Source organism: Vicia villosa, linkage group LG4 (genome assembly GCF_029867415.1).
Source record: "Vicia villosa cultivar HV-30 ecotype Madison, WI linkage group LG4, Vvil1.0, whole genome shotgun sequence".
Lineage (NCBI taxonomy): Eukaryota > Viridiplantae > Streptophyta > Magnoliopsida > Fabales > Fabaceae > Vicia > Vicia villosa.
The window spans coordinates 152,360,393-152,374,299 of NC_081183.1; the positions used below are offsets into that span (position 1 = coordinate 152,360,393).

The 13,907-nt window shown below is 35.1% G+C and overlaps 2 protein-coding genes across 2 annotated transcripts; one reads left to right on the forward strand and one right to left on the reverse strand.

Annotated features, from left to right (window-relative positions):
* Positions 1 to 4,610: 4,610 nt before the first annotated feature.
* On the forward strand, positions 4,611 to 7,792 carry LOC131595545 (nuclear intron maturase 1, mitochondrial). Its single transcript, XM_058867911.1, is given in 2 exon segments — positions 4,611 to 6,812; positions 6,815 to 7,792. Coding segments are annotated over 2 exon segments (2,181 nt in total). The 5' UTR covers positions 4,611 to 4,759; the 3' UTR covers positions 6,943 to 7,792.
* Positions 7,793 to 10,327: 2,535 nt separating this feature from the next.
* On the reverse strand, positions 10,328 to 10,825 carry LOC131598092 (uncharacterized). Its single transcript, XM_058870726.1, has one exon. It carries the CDS (start codon positions 10,823 to 10,825, stop codon positions 10,328 to 10,330), a length of 498 nt encoding a protein of 165 aa, XP_058726709.1.
* Between the last annotated feature and the right edge of the window lie 3,082 nt (positions 10,826 to 13,907).

A 13,907-nucleotide genomic window follows, 5' to 3' on the forward strand; every position in this document is an offset into this window, starting at 1 on the left:
AACCTTCAAATCAAATTTCAAACCTTAAGGGCGTACAACCCGTCCCCCGAACTACGTAGACTCTGATCCTCCATAAGGAGGTACGTAGGCACTTGGCAACAAGGCGAGTCCCCTTCCCCCTCTTCCAAACTCTAATCATGTTCATATAATTAGCCTTTCAACTCTATTAACTGTCTTTCATCTTTCTTTATCTTTTGCCATAAACCTTTATCTTTGAGATGTTAGCCTTTAGGAAAGGGTTGAGGGTGCCTAACACCTTCCCTCGACCTGAATATAGTATCTTACCCTGATCTCTTAACTGCGTAGGTTTCCTATTCGCCTTGGTAGAATAGGTGGCGACTCTAAAGTTAAATTTTAGGGCAGGTTGCCACAATAAGCATAAAGGGATTTAGAGAACGATCAATTTTGGTAAAAAGAAGAAGAAGATGAGGCAAACCCTAGTAGAGAGAATTGTAAGAGTATGATCTCCAATTACGAAGGACTCAAATTTTCTGCTTAATCGAGGTAAAGGGGGAGATTATTTCATGATGGGTGTTAAGCTTAAGGGATAGTGGAGATCCCTTAACCCCTTTTCTCTTTTATTATGTTATTGATTGAATTACGAGAGATTTGTGCAAAACCTCTATGATTATATTGATTGTGAATTTTGTTTCATGTTGTTGATGTTGATTTTATTATTATTGATGTGAAATTCATGTGAATCTATGCTGTAAAAACTGATTGTTGATGTTCATATGCTATACTATAAATTGATGAAGAAAACATGAATATTTGATGGGATATATGTTAGATTGATGTTCCTTGATGTGAAATCTGTTGTTTATATAGGTGTAAATTGAATTTTGGAACTGTTACATTGGGGTTTAGGGTGTTACATAGGGCATGTTGGACTTTTGCATTTTCTGCATTCTTTGAGTTTCATGTTTTACGGAAGTGTCTTTCTAGGTTTTTTTTTTGTATTTGAGTTTCTTGAGTTACGAAAGTGCACTTCATAACACTTGTGCTACACTATTAATAATATCTTATTTGAACCATTTTCAAGCATAAATCATCTCTCACTTTTTGCGCATCTCCGTCTGGTCATACGAGGATGAATACAATGAGGCTTGGCCACATGCTTGCTCCTTCGTCTCGCTTAGAAGGAATAAAAATATCTAGTCATTCTAAGTGTATCTTTACCGCATCAGAGCAGGTGGTATACACTATGCCCCCATACAACGATCAACATCAGACGCGTCCCTTGGATGACCTAGCCTTCTACTCTAGATGGGTGACTTATGAGTCGTGTAACACCCTTTTCTAACCCCAAATATAACATACAATTCACAGAGTAAGCATGCATAAAGGAAAAAGGGCGCTACATGTTGATTTCCACAAAAATGAAAATCCCAAACAAACATATAAACATTCATATTATGCAAAGATCATATTGTAACACAATAATGTAAATCTCATGCTTACATACATTATGCATAAACGCTTGCGAAAAAACAAAAGGATTGCTATCACATAAATTCAATGAATATGTCCCATACCATATTCATCTACCAAATTCAAATAACATTAATATCTTTGTCACTTGAAAATCACAAATCTAGGCTACATGGCCTTTAAAGAACATATCCAAGATATCCAATCATTACATCAAAATCATCTAACAACACATATAAATAGCAATATCCAAAACATGAGCATAAGTCTAAATAAAATCCCAAGTGTTACACGATCAGAGCATATGACTCGCTACCTACTCAAATAACTAAACTCAGAGCTCTTTGGCTAAGCCACGAACAAGCAACTACTCGTCTGAACCTGCACGTTACCAACCAAGGGCAACATTCAAACCGAAGAGTGAGAATTCAAATTATTATAAAAAACATAATAATAGGAAATGTAAAACGAACCAAGCAAATACATTTCACAATTCATCACTCTTCTTGAAAACATGCTCCATAATCCATAAATTAAGCTTAACATATTTCGAAACAAACAACCAAGTTCCATCATACAAGTAATCATATTCATTTACCAAGCTCAACAATTGTAATCCATTAATGAAATATCATCAAGTATACAATTATCACTTCACTATTTTCCACATACATGCATCAATCAACAATTAATCATTCCACACAAACATATCACAAAATCACACCAAAATATAATTCACACCGACACGTGCGACTCAAGTGTGACTCTATGCAATATGCACGTGGATCCCATCCGTTATCATTTCCGGTCATGCCGATTGTCTTTCCTCTATAGACTAGATAACCACCTCAAAGCTCCATTCGACGTTAAGCTTTCAAATCTCATTCGGCGTTAGATTTGGGACAAGTAAATAACCTTCGCGAGATTACCCAACATTGCCACTTTCAAAGACTCATGCTTGTGTACGTGTGCAACCAAACAAGACTCATGTGTTTAAGACGATCACTCTATCTCTTAAACTACACAATCGCTTCTTTCCAACTTTGCACAACATTACACACATGACATTCAATCCAATCTCAAATATCAATTAGCATTTAGCAACTCAATCACATAATTCATGATTATCTTACCACATAATACATCCATGAATATTAGTCACTATCAATTCATCCATAACATACATACATAATTACATGTTATTCACAATTAACATTATAATTAATTAAACAAGTGCCAATCAATCCTATTCTATCATGTAAAAAATCATCCTAGCTTCAATAAGCTTCAAACGGCACGTAAAAAGGAGTTACGAATCAAAAGTTATGATCATTTGAATTTTACAAAACAGGGCATTTTGCCCGGCGGAAGAAATCCCTCGCCCGACGCTCCAAGACAGTAGCGTGATATCCTCTCGCCCACTCGACTCGCCCGACGGAAACCGGTGGACGTTGGCTCACCCGACGAAGCAAAACGCTCGCCCGACGCTTACACCAGAACCAGAAAACGCCGATGCGTTTTTCAGCATCCTAGCACCATACCAAATCTGATTCTAACCAACAAAACTTAATTCAAACATCATTTTATCACATGTTATGGGTTCCTATTCATATTTCTAGTCATGGGTCATCCATATAACAAATCAAACATGAACAATTCACAAATTCTTATTGATTTCACATGAACCTTAACATTTACATTTCATGAAATCGAATGATGAAGGGGTTGCATACAAAACATACATAACATTACCCAATCATGCAATCATATAAGAATTTGGATTCTAACCCTTACCTCTGTTCAAACTCCTCCAATCTTCAAGAATCTCACAATCCTCTTCTCTCCTCTCTTCTCTCTTCTACTCTTTCTCCAAAATGAATATTATGAGAACTAACCTAATTTCTCTCTTACTATCTTTCTCACATAATTGGGCTTAACCCATCCAACTATTCTTTCTAACTAAATTAGGCCCATTAGCTATTATCTTATTATTCTACTACTTACTCAAATAGCTCAATTAACATAAAAACACACATTTAAATAATTATAAATGAAAATTAAATAAAACAAAAATTATTAAAACACCAAATAATGCTAATAAATAAATATCTAATAAAAAATTGGGATGTTACAAGTCGCGCCTAATTTATCCACATTTGCTTGAGCAAGTCGTGCACAAGTTCGAGTTTCTACATGGTATTCCAAGAGTCACCACTGTGTATGCTCCTCTGACTGTCATCCACTGAGATATTGATGTGATATTTGATGGTTTATATAATCATATGGTGCTAGAAGATACACGTAGTGTGTCAGCCCCTTAGCCATGAAGTTTTGTATTCGACTATATCCAATGATTTTTCTGAGTGTCACATCCTTACAGGACACCTGATGCAGAGGGGAAGCCACCTAGGCCAGCTTATCATGAGATATTAGAGGAGTAGACAATGGAAGATCATGTCGTTGATGTATTACCTACATGTCAGCGTATTGTGATTATTGGGCGAGTGAGTATAAAGAGAGGAGAGTTTTCGAAAGACACTTTTGGGAGGGCCATAGTAGAGGTCATGCTAGTCGAGACACGAAATGTCTTACAATACAGGAGATAGAGAAGGAACCGGGGGGGGGGGGGGGGGTTGTCAGATATACCCAATAATTCACTTTTACTTGTATTTTGATGATATTTGTATTATTATGGTTTGTAATTTGTCAACAAAGATGTTTGATTATAAATTTTAATTGAATTAATATATGTCACTTAATTGAATTATATTAATGTATGATTTAATTGAATAACAATTATGTATACTTAGTATAAATGTTATAAATGGCAGGGTTTCTTGAAAAATGTCAAATTTATAACAAACTTAATGTCTAAAATGTAAACTAACTGTTTTGAGGGTTAGTTCGAAAGTATATTTTTTAATTATTCTCTGAGTTGTGTACATACGTACTCACTCTTCTATTAATACAAAGATACATTTCCGAATTAATTTTTAATAAAATAGAATGAGTGGCTCACTTACTAAATGATGTTGTGTATTTTTGCGCGTACGAAAATATACTTCCAAATATAAAAAAAAAAGAAAAGAAAAAGAATAATGTTAGGTTTTACAAAGGTGACTCACTATCACTGTGGGTGTAAAGAGTGATCTCTCTTTCTTTCCTCTCATTTTTGTTCTCAAAACCAAACAAAGTTAAGTGCATTTTCCATCCCTCCATCCCAAACCCAATAAACCCCTACAAAAACAATTCGCACACCGCGAGCACACTGTCGAGTGTTTCTCCATTCCCCCAAACCCAAACAACCAGAAAATGCAAAACACAAAACATGTCATTGAGGAAATTCATCAAACACCTTCACCCCCTCCGCAACAAACTCTCACCAATTCACTCTCTCTTCACCCGTTCCCTTCAAACCACAACCCAAACCCTCCACCAAGACCAACACCAAGATCCACAATCTCTTCTCAAACAAGACCCAATCGAAATCTGCACTTCTCTATGGCTCAAAACCTTCTATTCCCCCAAAACCACCTCATTCCCAAACCTCACCGGTTACCTCTCCAATTTCGATCTCTGGGTCTTCGCCTATCAACGCTCATGCGCTCACGTCACCGGAACCTTCCCTCCTCGAAACGCCATTCACACCAACCTCCTCCGTGAAATTCTCTCCCTTCGTAACGCCGTTATCCGTGGTCGTTTTTCATGGAACGACAAAACCAACCAATTACTCAAAACCCCATACGACAAAACGTTTTCAAAGCCGCTATCGAAACGCAAGCTTCAAGCTTTTCTTGAATCGAACGAGCCTTGTTTTCAAGATAGGGTTGTTCAGGAGGTTCTTTTGACTATTCTGGAACCGGTTTTTGAACCGAAGTTTTCTTCGAAATCACACGCTTTTCGACCGGGTAGAAATGCACACACTGTTATTCGAACCATTCGGAGTAATTTCGCCGGTTATTTGTGGTTTTTGAAGGGTGATTTGAGTGACATTTTTGATAGAGTTGATACTGATGTTGTGATGGGTTGTGTTGAAAAGGGTACTAGAGATAAGAAAGTTTTGAGTTTGATAAAGTCTGCGCTAATGGGGCGAACGACGCGAGTGACACGGAAAGTAGTAGAAGGTGAGGTGTCGAGGAAAGATAAGAAGAGGAAAGCTACTAAGAAGAGGATTCTTAAAGAGAATGAACCGAAACCGGATCCTTATTGGTTAAGAACATTCTTCAGTTTTGCTCCGGAGGAGGCTGCTAAGGTACCTTGTTATGGTCATTGTGGGATTTTAAGTCCATTGCTTGCTAATGTTTGTCTTAATGAATTGGATCATATGGTAGAAGAGATGATTGTTGAGTTTTTTAGGCCTTGTAAGTTTGATTCAATATGGAAACATTCGATTGATGATGGATGTCATAACCCGGCTTGGCCCGAGTTTGTTCCGTCTAGCGGTAATGAGAAAACTAGGAAGATGGACTACATAAGGTATGGTGGTCATTTTTTGATTGGGATTAGGGGTCCTAGAGAGGATGCTGTTGAAATTAGGAAGAAAATTGTTGAGTTTTGTGAGAGTACTTTTGGGTTAAGGTTAGATAATTCCAAGTTGGAGATTGAACATATAGCAAGAGGTATTCAATTCTTGGATCATATAATATGTAGAAGAGTGATACATCCAACTTTGAGATATACAGGTTCTGGGGGGAACATAGTGAGTGAGAAGGGTGTCGGAACTTTGCTTTCGGTTACCGCTAGCTTACAACAATGTATTCGTCAGTTTAGGCAGCTAGAGCTTGTTAAGGGTGATAAGGACCCCGAGCCGCTTCCATGTAACCCTATGTTGTATTCAGGTCAAGCTCATACAAACTCACAGATGAATAAGTTTCTTGAAACCATGGCTGATTGGTATAAATACGCTGACAATCGCAAAAAAGTTGTTGGCTTTTGTGCCTATGTGGTTCGCAGCTCTTTGGCTAAATTGTATGCTGCTAGGTATAGGCTCAAGTCTCGAGCCAAAGTGTATGGAATAGCTTCGCGAAATCTCAGTCGGCCACTGAGAGAGAGTACCAACAATTCTGCACCGGAGTATTCAGATCTTTTGAGGATGGGATTGGTTGATCCAATTGAAGGTGTTCAGTTTTCGCATATGTCCTTGATTCCATCTTGTGATTATACTCCGTTCCCAAGAAACTGGATACCAGATCACGAGAGGGTGTTGCATGAGTACATAAAACTTGATAATCCTAAATTTTTCTGTGACCTGCTCAGAAATATTAAGCAAAAAGGCTTAATTATTCCCCAAGATGAAATTTCTCAAATGGTATGGGACTACAAAACTCTCGGGGTTGGGTATTTTCGATCTGACAGGGATAAAGAAGTAAAAGCTGATTTAAAGGAGATAACCGAGTAAGTTTGGCATTGATTGAAAATGAGTGGAATCTTCTCTATATCAAGGTCCTGCTGAAAATTGATGATCTCAAAGAAAAATGGTTTCCTGCATATTTGAGCAGTTTTCGTTGTTAAGTGTAGAAGTCCTTTAAATTGTATTCTCCCAAGAAGTTAGTTCATGCTGGCATTATCTATCTGAAAGGTAGAATATTTTCTTTGGAAAGGTGAAAACTCACATGAGATTGATCTAGACGATGATTCTGAATTAAGAAAAAAATCAACATTTGAACTCATGAGCACAAATGCAGGGCACAAAGTTAATTTTGGATATACATGTTTGGATGTAAAATAGTCCGAAAAGCAAGAAGACAGAAAAGAAGTAAAATAGTCCTAAAAGCAAGAAGACAGAAAAGAATTATAGTGTATGGCGAGGACGGATGTCTTATACAATATTTTCAACAACAATTATTGGAGAATTCATCTTTTCTTTCTTTCATGCATATCAAATGGATATAGAAGAACAAATTGCCGGTGTGTTTTGGTGTGATGCAAATATGGTGTTGGATTCGAGATATTTTGGTTATGTTGTGTCTATCTATTGTACCAATTAGGTGCTACTAGGCTACTTGCTCTATTTTCTAGTTTTAGGATTCAATCAGTTTTGGTAAACAATTGAATCATTTAAATGGTTGTTTGAGACATTCTTACAATCATACAATAAAAAAACAAGAGTAGGCAATGTCTAGCTCTTGCTGAAGTGATGTTAGAGACTTGCCATGGTTTATACATGTGGAACTTATTGCTGAATGAAATTAAACCCATAAAAGGAGAAAATTATTTAAGTCGGTTTTAAAAAATGCATGTATTACTTTCATATTAATATTGTAATTTTTTGATGTTTGTTTATATGTGAAGATGTTGATAACTCGATATTGTTTTATCTTTTGGTATAGTAAATCGTTAGTGGGTGTTGCACAAATTTATACGGACTCTGTTTAAAATTTTAAGACATGGTGTTTTAACATTCCAAATAGTATACGGATATTTTATTAGGTCTTAGAAAAATATTTTGCATTCATTGCTATCTAGTTAGTATACGGATATTAACATTTAAATACATTTCAAATGTAACTAGATAGTATTTGGATATTTTATTAGGCCTTAGAAAAATATTTTGCCCCTAACACAATTAATACACGAGAGGGACAGTATACATGTCCGGTCTATTTTGGATTGGGTCATCATGAGTTGGTTAGGTTGTAGCTTGCTTGAACTCTAACTTACCCGACAAAGTGAGGTCGAGTTAAAAGAGTTAGTGCATGTTTGGGTTGGCTTTTGAAAAGGTCAAAAGCAATTCTAGAGGAGTAGAATTGATTCTGGTTGATTTTAAGATGTTTGGTTAGGCCAACGTAGAATTGATTCTGTCTTCAGAATTGATTCTACTAGAAGCTAGAATTTGTAGCTTCTACCTCCAAAATTGATTCTGGATAATTTTTACACTATAATTTATCGTTCAACTCACTTTTACATAAATGTATCCAAACATAAATCAATTCTGCTAAACTCAATTATGATAAAATCAATTCTACCAAACTCAATTCTGATAGAATCAATTCTGACGGATATTCTTGACACAAAATCAACATGAAAGAAAATATTCAAATACAACGACTTAAAATACGTGGATAGCACAATGGATTTATGTCTAATTGGGAATATCATGTCCCAATATTTAAAAATAAAGTATGATTCCAATTATCATTAAGAGGTGGCCTTAATTAAGGACAACTAGATGGTTGGCATGCAGTTGGACCATCACTGTTCAATATCTTCTGGAGCGTGTTATGCGGCAGTTCGGCTACTGTCAGACGATACCTCGCCACCCGTCTGTTTCCGCTCTTACCTTGATGACCTGTCGGCAGATAGATGATGTATTTGCAGACTTTGAGCATCACATGGTTCCAGATGAGGCTCGGGAGACCAGAGCATAGGTAGACTGGAGCTGTGTCGACGAGTACATCACTTGGTACTTCACTGTGTCACACCCCTACATGATCCCCACTGCAGAGGGATCACCGCCCAGGCTAGCTCATTAGGAGGAGATATTGCAGACTCATCAATCTCAGTTGGACCACACACATGATGTTCTTCCTCGCTGTCGTGATATACTTGAGATGACGCGTGCATGCATTGATGGTGGTTTCTTCTCTGAGGGGTCTGATCACAAGCGTATACTGCATGATATCATGAGGGTGGCAGATGGAGCATTTTTGTACCGTAGACATCGTGCCAGGACAGGTGGGGCACTTGACGGTAGAGGCAGAGTATCCGACAGGCTACGTGGTGGACGCAGAGGCAGTATCGGAGGCAGAGGAGAGGAGGAGGATGTTGTCCAACACACAGTAGTGATCGTGCTGATTATTTTGATGACTGTATTTTTATTACATTTATGTACTTTATTTTGATTATGTATATGACACAATTTAAAGAATTTATACGATGTATTCTTTTGGTGTATTATATTACATTGGGTTTAAATTACACTACTTTGATGTACAAAAAATAGAGTTTTGGATGGAAATGTAGTTGATTTAAAATATAACAGAATGTTCCGTAGGTACATTTACAGAACACTCTGTTTTTAAGACCTTCTGTAGATATATCTACGGAAGATTTTCTGAACTCAATTAATTTGTATTTTCCTAACGTTCACTAGTTTTTAATGCTTCCGTAGATGCACCTTCGGAAAAAACCAAATTTTATTAAAAAAAAATGGTACTTCCTAATGTGCATCTCCGAAATCAGGGGCATAATTAGAATTTCACCAAATAACTAAAAATATTAAGAAATAGATTGAGATATTCTCTTAAAAAAAAAAATCATTCACGGTTGATAGATGATAACACCAAACTTAAAATCAACATTAATGTAATTCACGGTTGATAGATGATAACACTAAACTTAAAATCAACATTAATGTAACAATAGAGACAACAAAATAGAACAAGAAGAAAGAGACTAGAATTTAAATAAAGTAAATATTTTAACTTATCATAAATATTACAACAACTCAACAAGAATATATAGTGAAACATATAAAATGATTAAACTGAAACTTAGAAACACCAAATCTCATTGATCTAAAACATTACGTATAACAAATAGAGAAAAAGAGATATGCACTGACAGTGTAAAATATTTTTACACTGTCAACCAATCACAACCATGTATCCAATTAAAACACAATTTTAATTAAAAAAAATTAATATGACATGGCAAGTGTAAGGAGTTTGATTGGATGAATGTGTAAAGTTTGTTTACACTGTCAGTGCACTACCTTTAAACTCTAACAAATAAGATAAATATAAAACATTCTTAGATTTGTTTAGAGGGAAACCAGACTCTTAGATTATGAACATATATTACAAACTATTTTAATTTAATATATCCAACCTAACTCACAAAATAAAAAAAACACACTAGATTATGTAACTCATTCCTTCAATCCTAATAAAGCATCCTAAATAAATCTGTTTGTTGATGAAATTTTATGTTGATTTTGTCGCGGTGTATGAACATGTTCTTCTTCGAGAGCGAATGCTGATAGGGGAAACGACCTAGCAACCCCCGAAGAATTGGCGAACGAGATCTTATTAGAAGAAGGGTCATTAACGAAGATATCCGACACAGGAAGCCATACAAACAACTCCTTGGTCTTAACACCGGTGACCCTTCGCATCTGGTGTTCCTCCACAAAGGCAGTGACCTCCGTGTCGAAGGAAACCGTGCGACCAATGTCATTGTACCGGTGCACCTTCTTTTCTGTTTGCTTGAGCCACACGAAACCCGTGAGACGATTGATACCCATTTCCACAATGTTGTCCAAAGGAAGCAAACCTCTTGGAAGGAGAATTTCGTCAAGGAGGAGATTTGTTTTTTGTTTGCATATTGCTTTTCCTTTGTATATCTCTGCCTCGTCCTTTTGTTGTTCTATTATTTGATGTTGTTGGCATGCCATGTTTCTTCCTTGGTGTTACTAATTGATGTGTTTGGTTTTCTTGCTTATATTGAAATTTAGTTTTAGATTCGATGAGATGAGAATTTTTATTGGATGTGCCTAGATTTAGGGATCAATGACACTTTTTTGGGATTGAATTCTATCACATTATATTGATGAAAAAAGCAGTTGAAAATTTGTCATGATTTTTATGACTCTACACAATCCTCATCATTTTCTTAGCCATTCATTCTGGTATGGTCATGATGAGATCTTTTGATGAAGTTGTTTAATTTAAGCATGTTAGTAATTAGTGTCATTTCGGATTTGGATATGGTGGAGAAGTTGGATATGTGGTCTATGATGATGTATTATTTATATTTGGATCGGTTTATATATAGAGGTAGCACTAGTTTGTTAGTTAGTTATATCTTTCCCTAGAATATTATAAAATTAATATTCAATTAGTTGACAGGATTAATGTATATATAGAGGAAGATATAGCCTTCTAAACTTTAATTTAGATTTTGATAAATTTACTTTTGAATTTTCTCTCTCTATATATTATATGTGCCAAATAGCGCATTTAGTGGTATAAAAGATAAAAATTTCTCTGATTTTCTATCATTTTTCAAGATTGCATTTATATTTATCTTTTTATGTGTCTCATTTCAACATGTTGGCTCTTATTTTGCTTATCCTCTCTTAACATCATCAACATCAAATCCATTTGTTTTGAGTCATTTCTTCTTTTCTTTTTTCTCTCTTCCTCTTTCTCGCCCCTTACCTTCTCTCTTCTATCTCTTAGAAAACAAAATTGAAATTATCATTAATTCTTCTTCATAACAATGACAACCACCAACTCTATCATCTACCTCGAAACAAACATACCACCACTAATTATCACTGTATCATCATCTTCTTTGAATATCCCCACAATTCATGGAAATCAAGAAGACCATATCTAAAACTACCAAACAAACATGCTTGATTCGTACCTCATGAACCCAAGTGATAACCCAAACATATCTATTCTTATCCCACCTCTAAAAAACTTGAACTACCATTCCTTGCCTTGATCGATTATGGTGGCCATGAGATAAAAAAAAACTAGAGTTTCTTGATGGAACCCATATTTGGCCAAATGAGTCCAATCATCTTTCAATTTCTTGGAACGGATGCAACATGATGGTGATGGCTAGGGGTGTAAGCGGATCAAAAAAATCCAATTAAATCGACAATCCAAACCAAACCAAACCGAAACAAAACCGATTATTATTGGTTTGGTTCAAAAACCGAACCAAACCAATAAAAACCGATGTGGTTTGGTTCGATTCTCGGTTTTAGTTTTTAGGAACCGCCAAACCGATTAACCGAACCAATGGAAATAATGACGCTCTAAATATTTTATTCTACCCATCATTAAGCTCAAATTTTTTATCAGTCCAACCAATATCCATCTTTGCTTACACTTATTTCCTTTAAGTAAAACACGCATCTAGAACCAAACTCTAAAGCATAGAAACTAGAAACCATAAGTCACAAAAAATATGTTTTCATAAAACTGCTGCTCTTGCTTCCCACAACCATTGTTCCTTTCACTACCGTCATTTTGATATGTTATGGTTGTCTTCTTCGTGTCCAAGTTCTCTTTGTTAATTTTCATATATTTTTGTACATTTTTTTCTTCTTCTTCATGAATAAAATTCATTCAAGTCTTGTTACAAAATAATTTTGATGTGTGTTTGAGGTTTGAAACATGTTAATGGATGTGTGCTTTGTTATATGTATATGTTAACCTTTGAAATCCCTTTCCAACATTCTGATGCTAAATGTTAACTTTTATATTTGATATTGAACTTATTTCATGATCCAATGGAAATCATGTCACTATTTTGTATGGAATAAGAGCAACTTGTAATTTGTTTGAAAAAATATAGCATGAAATAAATAACATAAAATGTATTATTTTAAAAAATAATAGCATAAAATACAAAAAAAACTCGATAATGGAGAATATACCGATGAATATAATGTTTTAAAAAATAAATATTATAAACCGATCAACCAAACCAAACCAAACCAAACCAAACCAAACCGGTTAGTTTGGTTTGGTTCCATTTTTTAAAAATGTTGAAAACCAAACCAAACCAAACCGATGGAAATATCATTGGTTCGGACCTTTTTTTGACCAAAAACCGGTCCAAACCGATCCGATTACACCCCTAGTGATGGCATATGGATGACAAACTCCATTGAAGTCAAAATAGCTAAAAGTGTCATATGGATGGATTCAATGCACGAGATATGGCAAGTTCTTCGTGACATGTACCTCCAAGATGACGTATTCAATAATGAAGTTGCATGTCTATGATACTTTAAGGGTTATAGTTTTTTTTTTTATCTTTTAAACTTTTGGTTTTAGTTTTATGTTATCGAATCTTCTCATTAATCGTGCATTTCAAGGTTGAGTTTTAGATCCGTATTTTAACATGTATAAGTCAAAGTGTTTGATTATAGCTTAAGTAATATGATTGAAATCATCCTAATGAGTTTTTGAGTCAAGAATTATGCTTGAGAATGATTCAAGTCATGATCATTGTATCTCAAAAATACTTAAAAAATCATTGAAAAAGAGATTTTGTCTGTATGACTCGAATCACGTAGTTAGTTTGACTCGAACAGACTCATAGTGATCTCAGGGATGTATTTTTTAGATCTCGATCTTAATCAAAGAAAAGTCAGATTCGAATCAAAGCAGTTGACTCTAGCGTGTGCGCGCGCGCGCACACACACATGTATGTATGTATATATATATATATATATATATATATATATATATATATATATATATATAATTTTGATTTGAAAACTCATAAACAATATATATATATATATATATATATATATATATATTATAGAGAAATTAATAGTCACATTAATGTATGAATATTATCTCTTTTGATGAATCCAATGGTTGATATTTATTACTCTCATCTCTCATTATAAAATGCTCTAACTTGATATGCTCCATATATATATAGGGCATATCATATGAGAATGACATATTTATATGAGAATGAATATAATGCTCCGCAAGTGC

What these genes read in the sequence shown, in the direction of transcription:
- LOC131598092 (XM_058870726.1), bottom strand. Translation starts at nt 10,825, where the DNA reads ATGGCATGCCAACAACATCAAATAATAGAACAACAAAAGGACGAGGCA.